The sequence below is a fragment of the Chaetura pelagica genome, unplaced genomic scaffold (genome assembly GCF_000747805.2).
Source record: "Chaetura pelagica isolate M959 unplaced genomic scaffold, ChaPel_1.0 scaffold630, whole genome shotgun sequence".
NCBI lineage: Eukaryota > Metazoa > Chordata > Aves > Apodiformes > Apodidae > Chaetura > Chaetura pelagica.
In genome coordinates, this window is record NW_009951855.1 from 25,485 (window position 1) to 35,530 (window position 10,046).

Below are 10,046 nucleotides of genomic sequence, written 5' to 3' on the forward strand. Positions count from 1 at the left end.
AGCTCTTTGGAGGAAAGAAGCAATGAGGATGAGGCAGAGCGCAGCAGGGATGCTGCCCCCCGTGGTATGGGGGCTCAGCAGGTGATGCCATTGGTTGCACCCAGACGCCGCTGGACAAACTCATCTCCAGGAAAATGAGCACCTGAGACTCCAGGCAGAGCCACGTGCTTAGAACCCATCTGTGTTCATGCCAGCACGCCCGTGCCACGGGGCTGCTTTTGTTTGCTTTCACCTTCCGCAGGCTGCAGCGGGGTCAGGCTGCTGAGAGCGAGCCGGGAGGGCCCGCTGAGCGCTGCACGGATGCCAAAGCCCTGGAAAATAATTAAGTACAAAAATACTAATAGTGATTGACACTGGCCCCCTGGAGACCTGTCAGCTGCCTTCTGAAAGTGCTTCATGTCTTTCCGATGACCCTGATGATGGTGAAGAAGGAACAGAATTGGTGAGGAAGAAGCTGCAGCCTCCGGCCCCTTCCTTGTGTGCCAAGTGTGTTCATCCTCAGCGGAGCTGCCAGCCCTGCTCTGTGCAAAGCAGCAGCAGAAAGCAGAGTCCCTGGACTATATCCTGCAGCCTTTGTGGCCACTGGCTTCGTTCAGAGCCACAGCACCTTGCTGGGTGAGCTCAGGAGCAAGGACAGTAGACAACAGCCTAAATGGAGAGACATGCTCTGAGGTCAGGAGGCTCAAGAAAACAAATCCAAGGTTTTTGTACACATCCAAGTCACTTGGTATCACCTGGCACCACCCATGACAATAAGACAGGAGAAATGGCAGCACCTTCTGCTGGGAACTCCCAAAGTCTTTAATTTCAGGAAAGTGTAACACAGCTGCTGGCAGGGAGTTCTGTGAGTCATGACTGAAAGCTGCTGTGTCCACACAAAGCAAGGTGTCAGGGCCTCACACTTGGATTTGTACTCCTCAGGCACAGCCAAGTGCACAGGTGGGGACCATCACCCTCTCTCACCCTCCCAGGAGCTTCCCAAGGCTACCTGAGCTTCCATCAGGGCAGGACCACTTGAAATATTGGCAGAGTTGAGGTGGATCGAGAAATAATCTAGATCCATGAACTGGGGTTGAGGGGGACTGCACTGAAAAGCAGGTCAAGACATTGCTGTGCTCACCTCCAGCTGGCAGAGGAAAGCTCAAAAGCTCCCACAGACACCCCAGGATCTGCTGGGTCATGAAGATCTTATGGCAGTCATGCCTGTTGAAGGGGCTGTGGCTAAGCTGAGCTTGCTCCTTGAGCATCTCCCTGGGAAGAAGGGAGTTAAAAAGACGTGAAAAGAGATTGGAGCTTTCTCTTCCCCCAGCCTAGAGGTGGTTGCACAGATCCCAGGACAGGAAATACTTGGGAAGGGGAGGACCAGTCTCAAAACATAATGTGTCTCCAGCAAGTGGCTGGGTAGGGGGGATGACCTGCCAGCTTCTCCCTCTTGTGGGATCTCCTCCTGCACCAGGGCTCAAAAAACCCATGCAGGATTTCAGCAACAAGATGCAGAGCCTGACCAGAGCAACTGCCCCCTCTCATCTCACCTCCCCACTTCAATCCTGCTGCAGGTTGCAGATTGCACCAACTATGTGACTGGAAGGGGAAGGCTGGTGGATGAGCCAGCCCAGAGCTGCTGCCGGGGAGCCCAACCCACTAGAGAATCTCCAACATCATTTGCTGTTTAAAATCAGGAATACTTTCTTAGCCTTTCTTCCAGCAGGGCAGGGGACATCCACACTGTGGGTGTGCTGGTAGTGGCATTCCAGGGGAAGCATGGATATAGCTAGGGTGCTGGGCAGCGGCTGCACTAAGCACCCCCTGCACCCTGGGTGCTGTGGGGCAGAAAGGAGCACACGCAGCTGCTGAAGGCACCAGCCTGAACCAGCTTCTGCTCACACGGGAGCTGCTGTTCCTCTCTGAAACTGCAGGGCAAACTTGGGAAAGTGCCAGAGCAAGGGGACTGCTGGGGCACCTTTGGCCAACCCAGGCCAGTGCCCCAAGCAGCCACCCTGACACAAGGCAGACAAAAAAGTGAAGAGCTGAATGAGCACCATGAAAACACGGGACCTGGAAGCGCTGGGAAACAACTCCGATTAGACTCTTCATTGCGCTGCTAAATGGACAGAGCTCTCGGAACGCAATTCCCAGGCTTGCTTTTATGCTGCACGCGATTAAGAATTAAAGCGACTCAAACCTGAAGCTGTGTTCAAACAAATGACCAAACTCCCCAGGAGGCAAGGAGAGCCGTCATGGATTTTTCATGCCCATTACACAAGTGCAGGTGAGCAGTGGGGCAGGAGGAGGCAGCTCCCCTGCCTGTGGCCGGCTGGGCTGTGCTGTCCGGCAGTCAGGAATGCTCGGATAGTCGGCTCCAGGCTCCTGCATCTCGCAGACATGTGAGCACGTGGGCTGGAGACAGCAACTAGCATTTTGGGTTACTATAGCACTGCTGTTCTGCGCCTACAGCCATTGTGGTCCCTTCCTGTATGAATACACCCAGGCTCCAACAGATCTTGCTGAGCAGATGCTATCGGGCAACTCCACCACCAGCTACAGCAACCTGGTATTTAAGCTCTTCGCAATCCCAACATGTAACAGATGAAGATGAGATCAAGGAAGATGTATATGACAAGGAGAAAAACAAGCCCAGCTGCAACCAAAAGCTGTGAGATCTAGCTCTGCTTTGCCAGCAGTGAGTCGGTGGCTTGGAGGCTGCTTGGCCCTCACCCTGATGCCACAGGGGTGCCTGAGTGCTCCCTGAGGCACAGCGTGACACCTTGAGGACAAGATCCTATCTCAGCCTGGAGTGAGGGTAAAAGGTGTGCTGACGCTCAGTGGTTGGGCACTAGGTGGGTGCAGGTTGTCCCCTCTCTGTCTGCTCAGGTGGCAGCACCAGGGACAACAGGACCCCCACCTTTAGGAGAGCAGATGGAGCCTGTGCACAAGCCAGGGGTACCTGTGATGTCTGTCTGTGCATCCTCAGCCTCAGCTGCAGCAGCCCTGCTCTTCCTCTCCAGCTCTTTCATTTCAGGCACGTAGAAGTCCCCTTGGCGGGCGAGGGGACACACGAAGTAGATGCGGTCCTCCTTGTAGATCTCGATTCGGGGGTGGGCACACAGCTTCCTCTCCTGAAAGACAGCAGGGCACTGCAGGTCAGGGATGTGCCTCACCCCCCACCCCAGCAGCACCCTCCACATGGTCCTGCTGGCCTGGCAGCATCACCAACCAACCCACTTTGGCCACAGCCATGGAGGCCCAGCAAGGTGTGGTGGGTCCTCTCCTGAAACCACAGGGCCACATTCCCTATCACAAGAGCCCTCCAAGTGCCAGACAGGTTCCAGGAGGAGATGCTGAAGCCCCAGGGAGATTTGGCTCCCTTGGCTTAGCCTTGGTTTTGATGTGCCCATTTTAGGCTGGAGCAAGGGGTTTTGGGGAGCCCAGCAGCTGCTTCCCACAGACCTGCCAAGTCTCGGGTCCCTCCTGGCAGCACGGCCCCTCGAGCAGGCGTAGCACTTCTCTGCTAATTAATATAATCCAGAGCCGACAGCTCAAGCAGCTCCTTTCAGAACGCTGAGGGCAGGGGGAGTGGGAGATGAAACCCTGGCATTTCAGACAACTCCCCCTTCTCCTCTTCCTCATCTCACCTCCCTGCAGCATCAAACTTCATAGACCTCAGCCCCCCAGCCAGCCAGGGACCCATGAGGGGGACATGTCTCCCCCTGCACTGTCCTGGCCCACACCAAGCAGGGGCTGCAGGGACTCTTGGGGTGCTGGGGCCAGGCCAAGGAGCAGCTGGACCTCTCTTGCCACCCCCTCCCCCCCCGCCCGCCCGCCAGCTGCTCTCTGGCAGAGGGGGCGGCTGATTACAAGCCGGGTGAGAAGGCAGAGAGTCTCTTCAGTGGGTTTTCTCCTTTCTTTCCCCTTTTCAAATCACTGACAGCTTTTATTTAACCCTGCAACCACCCTGGATTATCCTCCTCCTCCCTGCCCCAACTATCCTCCTCCTGACATGTTCCCCCTGGCACAGCTTGCCCTGGATGTCTGTATCCTCGGGCAGGGTCCTGCCCCTCTGGGGCTCTCTGAAGCCCTGGGTGGCCCCTCTCCAAGGACAAGATCTATGGACACATCAATCCTGACTATACAAAACCTGTCCATTCCCAAATCCCTTCCATCCCTGGGGATGGACTGAGCTGATTTTCAATCACTTATTTCCCAGTAAATTCCTGGGACTGGGCAGAATCCCAAGAGGGATCGACAATCGACAAGAGGGAAGCCAATGCCAGCCCTCTACCCAGCACTGGCAGCAAGGCCATTTGGAGAGCCACCTCCATGCTGGCAGCATGCTGGGGAAGCAAGACAGGGAGAAAACCCCACGTCAGCTGTTTTTGGGTCTATCTTCCCAGGAAAACCCACACGAGCTGGGTCTGTGGAGCCCCAGTTTACACAGCAGTACCACCAAACCCCTGCAGAAGCTTTACCCATCCCATCCCAACGCCTCCAAGCCTGAATTTCAGCAGAGTCCCTCCTCTATCTGAGGAAGACCCACAGTTTTGAGCCTGGTGCTGCAGGGATGCTCAGGGATGCAGGCGGGCTTCCAAGGCACTTGGAGCCCGGAGTTCCCACTCGCAGGCAGGTGAAACACCAACACACACAGATCAAAAATGTATCAAATAAAAACAAGCCAGGCTGTTTTTAGCAGCAGAGCAGAGGCGGCTCATAGCACTCCTGCTTTTTCAGCAACAACGCAGACAAGAACCCTCCCCACTGCTTTGCCCCTTGCTCTACCAAGCACAAGCTCATCAACCAATCTTACTCGGTTCCTTATTTTAGGTTACTGCAACACGTACCAGAGATGGGTATCTCCGAGGTTTGCAGGGTTTTTTTGGATGCATCTAGCTGGCCCTCCACCACTTAATGGAGATGGGGACAACTCAAAGGATCTTAGAGCAGAGACACCTTCACTGATTTTATATGAGGTCTCTAACCAGTCTAAAACCCCAGGGTTCCAGTCCAGCCTCCAAGACATTCCAAGCTGACTTTGCAAAGGCCACCTTGGGATTATTAAAGAGGTGGATCTGGGACACAATCTCTCCCTACAATTTATCTAGGCTGTTATAACTCCCTTTCCAATTACACAGCTATAGTAGTGACTCCCCCAAAGCACAAACAATACCCCTTCCAGGCACATGAAATGTGGGAGTTGTGGCTTTCGAAGGAATAAAAATGGACAGCTGTATGAAGAGTAGGAGTGGCTCTTGAGACAAACACTGCTTCACAGTCAAGGACTATCCTATGAGAGAGACTAGGATGGTCCACCAAGACAGGGTGGCAGCTTTGTCTCCCCAAAGCCAGAAAAGCCCAGGTGCCCTGAAGCTACAGCCCATAGCCATGGACCAGGTCAGTGGGATGATGCTGAAACGGCTGGACACTCACTGCCAATACCAACACCCACCTCCTCACAGGCAGCTGCAAGGATGCTTAAAATCTGTCTTCGTCCCAGTTCATCCAGGGGTCTCCCCAAAAGGAAACAGAGGGAAAATGGATCCTGGTGGTCCTAATTGATGCCTGTACAAATCAAGTTGGGAACTGGGCTGGCAAGCTGGCCTCTGCTTCTGTGCTTCTTCCTGGAGCAACCCAGCTGCTGGCAGAACTGCTGCAGAGCTCAGCACTGGCAGCTGGGCTCAAGAGAGGACAAAATCTACAAGAAGGAGCAGGGAGGTGGGAGTTGGGAATGCTTTCCCCTGTTCGGGCTGGGGCATAAAGGGATGAGGCTGCATAAAGACTTGAGGAAAGGGCAGAGGTGATGAAGTGGGGAGGCTAGGACAACAGTGAATAAGATCACCCAAAAAAATGGACGAGGTGATCTACCAAAGGGGGTGCAAGGGAGATCACCCTTGGGATCATACCAAAGATGATCAGGAGGCAGGCAGAGGCCATGGAAGCACAAGCAGAGCTACAGCAAAACCCAACCAGGAGGTGGGTGTCAGCATTGGACAGAGTAATCTTAGGATTATCCCAGCAGAGAAGAAGGCTGTGAGGCTGCTGCAAGGGAAAGAACTAACCCAGAGAGACTGAAGAGCAGAATCTAAAGGCAAAGCCGTAAACAGAGAGCGAATTAGTGGAGGCTTAACCACATGGCAAAACAACAGAGAGGCTCAACAGGCAACAAAACACTTTGCAGCTGAGGAGGAAGCCCCTAGCTAACTGTGCAGCTAAGCCAACAGATGGAGTAGCAAGGTGGATGTGGAGTCTGCAAGGCAGAGCCCTCCAGTCAAATCAAACGCAGTCTCACACGGGCGGAGGAGCTCAGCAAGAGGTGAACAGTGGGACACTCACAGAGCCAGGGTCAGGCTTCTGGCTAGGACAGGAGGACTCAATAAGTAGGGCAGAGAAGGGACTCATCCCTTCCCAAGGTTGTGCCGTGCCACCTCCCTCCTCAGCACTGCCAGGAGCTTGCCCTTCCTCCAGCCAGCAGAGATGGAGGTGGCAGAGCAGCACACAAGGCTTATTTCTATCCAGGATCCTCCACCAGGCACCTGAAGCATTGGATTTATTGCATGTAATCAGTACAGTCAAGCTACACCCATACACAGCAAAGGCCAATGCATCCAGAGCCCACCAGTTTAATTCTGATGTGCACAGTAGCTCCAGCATACCCCTGCTACATCAGATTCACTGCTTCCCGTGAAGCCAACTCCTTCTTGGCCCATCTGAGATGGGGTGCTGCTCACCATCCTCTTGGGAGCAAGGTTTCACATAGGGGAAGATTCTTGCACTCCTCTTTCCCAGGTGAAATAACACTGCCCTCTTCCCTCTGGGTTGTTTCCAAATCACCCACCTCCCTGTGGGCTTTTCTCAATCTTGTCCTCATCCTTTAGTCTTGTGTATCAGAAAGGCCAGCAAGGATTATGCACCAAACCAACATTTTGGGAGACTTTCCCCAGCAAGGGGAGGTGACACCTCCCCAGCAGCACTGATTTTCCTCTCCCCACTCATCCATTAAGGAATAAACCCCATCACCTTCCCACAGAACATCTTCCGCATGGCCTCCTGCCTTTCCCCAGGAAGGCAGGAGAGCAGTCCCAGGGTTATGAGACACACAGTGAGGTGGCTGAAACATGACCTACAGTCATTAAAATCCAAGCTGAATCATGCCAAAATGGAAGGAGGTGGTGGGGTGCTCACATCGCATCGTGCCCTGTGGTGCCTGCTGGGAAGCAGGAGAGCTAGGGCACTGCAGGGACTGGCTTTGTCACTCTGTCAGGCTCATCTGCTCAGGAATTCAAATGTCACCAACTGGATCTGCTTCATCTCCCGCTGCTGGAAAAATCCAGCTCGTTAGGAGACCAGCTAACAAGAATCATGGATGTTCTTGGTATCCTCACCATGCCCAGGCATGCTAGGGCTGAGGCTCCACTGTCTATCCCAAAATGTTCCCAGGGTCACCGGGAAGGTGGCGAGGAGGTAGCTGCTGTCCTTGCCCTGCTCCTGACCATAAGCTCTGTGGCCCCAGAGCCCCCCCAACTCCATCACCTGGACGCATGGCTCATGGGGGGATGTTTAAGCCATGCCAGCCCGCTGAGTCTGTTTGGGGGACAATAGGTTGGAAGCAGCAGGGGAGAGGCTTTCCACACTGCCACTGAGCCTCCTGCTGGAGCAGGGTGGGGGCTGAGCTCTCCGTACCCCTCAGCAGCTCCAGGCTTCACCACAGAGACATCCATCTCACACAGCCACTGGTGTGTCATACCTATGCAGCTGTCACCTGCTCCTGTCACCCACCCCTGCCAGGAGACCTCCTGCCTGCAACACACAAAGAAATGCCTGTAAAACCAAGCTGGGACTGGAAAAGCCATGGACCCTACCAGCTACTCAGACAGGGATGGTGGAGGATCCAGCCCGAGCAACAACTTCATCCCTCCCAGATTACAGCTGGGCCTGCCCTGCTGTCGAGTTGCACTGGCAGCCTCAATATGATTTGCTAAACGCCAGTGATGCAGAGGCTGCCCTGGGGGGAACATGGGGAGATGCTAAGGGACACCCCTCCCCAACCCCCTGCTGCACCAGCGCTCTCCTCCCTCCATTTATTACACTGCTATGCATGGAGGAAGGACAGATGGTGGCTGCAAACACACGGGGGGCTTGTGCCCACTGCTGAGGGCTCCTGATCAGCATCCCCCTGGCTGCCCAGCCAGAGCATCATCAGACCTGGCTGCCACGAGCCTCCCCTCGCCTGCACTGCTCAGGTTAGTGCCAGCAAGTCAGGTGGCACCTGGCAGAGTGCAGGGATCCCAGGGGACCTGCCAGCACCTCCTGCTTGCCCAAGCAACACGACTCCCCCGGGTCTTGCTTCCAGCCAGAGGCATCCATCCTCTCCTCCTCCCAGGTTTGGATGACTGGGCTCCAGGGATTTTAAAGAAACAACAAAACCACATGGAACTGAAGGGCCCTAAAATCAGTTGCTAAAATTAGAGCTGAAACTGAGCCACCAGCTAGGACTGGAGGGAGTGTGCTGTGTGCCACATCCTCCTCTCTTCCTCACACGCTCCACGCTCAGTGTGTCATCCCTGCTTATCTTAGAGCACGGGCGCTAGGTACCGCAGAGAGGCTTTGCAATTCAGTTTGCACAGCACCCAGCACCCCTCAGCACTCACCCACTTTAGTCAGGGACAGACTCCTTGCTGGGCCATCCCACCATTCCAGACCCAGACTGAGGATGTCCCTGTTTCCATTTCTCCCTGCCCAGACAGCAGCTTAAAGTTAAAAAACACTCTGGTCACAGGCCTGAGCTGGTGAAAGCAAAGGAGTTGGGCAGGAGAGGAACCATCTGTCCAAGCAATGGTCTGGGCAGAAGGGAGAAAAATCTGCTGGCAGAAAGATGTGCTTTCCACCAGTAACACATCATGCACCAAGGAAACCCCAACATCTCAGCTTGTAGCTCAAGGAGGGTGCACACGGAGCCACCAGGCTCTACCTCCTGGCACTCGGAGCCAGCTGCAGCACACGGCACACCACAAACACCAGGCTGGTGAGGGCTGGGAAACAGCTGCTGCTTCCCAGCCTGGAGAAACTCACATTTCAGAGGTGAGGAGACTGCTCCCACACACGTGCACTTTGCTTCCAAATCCTCCAGGGTGCAAGGTGTTTTGGAAACAGAAGGTGGTATTATTGCAATCAAGAAAAGGCCATTTCCATCAGCCAGCAGGAAAAACGAGCAGCACCACAGTAGAAAATAAAGTCTTGCCAAAGGATAGCAAATCCTCCAGGTAGCAAAATACCTGCCTAGCAATTAGCACCTCCCACGCCCATCAGCATCCCTCCCTGTCTCAGCACCACCTTCCCCCTTCCCACAGCAAGCCCCTGTCCTGCCTGTAACGCAGACACCATCCTGCCGATGATGCAGTTCTGTGGCTTCGGGTCAGGCAGGTGAAAATCAGCCTCTGAGATCCTCTCCACAGCAGTGAAAGGGAGCACATTTGGGCTGTGGGAGCTGTGAAATGCCAGGCTCCATAGCTGGGCCAGTTTTTCATTTTCACCTTGGTGAAGGCAGCTCACCATGCAATTTACACCTTGCCCACCTGCCTGCACTTCCCAGGCCAAATCATCAGCTGCTCCCGTCCTGGAGGAGCTGCAGGAGCTGCAGAGAGGCAGCTGTCAGGCACAGCCAAACCGAGAGGCAAAGGAAGGAGCTCAGGGGGGACTGGAAATTATGGAAGGTCCCAGAAGCCTGAGGGGCTGATGAGGATCAGACACAGGCTCCCAGGGCACTGCTGGAAGCTGCTGTGTGAGTTGTGAACACTTTTCTCCTCCCAGGTTGGAGATGGAGATTCCATCCAGCAAAAGGGAGGAAGCTCCAGTCCAACCTTGCTCAGGCTCCAGACCTCCTCCCCTTCCAGCATCCAGTGACTTACAAGAGAATTCACATCCAGGAGCATCCAGGCATGGGATGAGCTGGGCAGCAAGTCCCAGTGAGACAAAGCCTTTCAGAAAGTAGCCACTGGCAGCCAGAGCCCCGGCATGGGGGGAGGACAAAGCTGCCAGCACAGAAATGCTCAGGTGCA

General features: G+C 54.6%; 1 protein-coding gene across 1 annotated transcript in view; it reads right to left on the reverse strand.

The window, feature by feature from the left end:
• Positions 1-10,046, reverse strand: part of TEX264 (testis expressed 264) — a 37,546-nt gene that overhangs the window by 4,495 nt on the left and 23,005 nt on the right. The window contains exon 3 of the mRNA XM_009993245.1: positions 2,945-3,116. Within this exon, the coding sequence (XP_009991547.1) occupies positions 2,945-3,116 (172 nt within the window). The remainder of the gene's footprint in view (positions 1-2,944; positions 3,117-10,046) is intronic.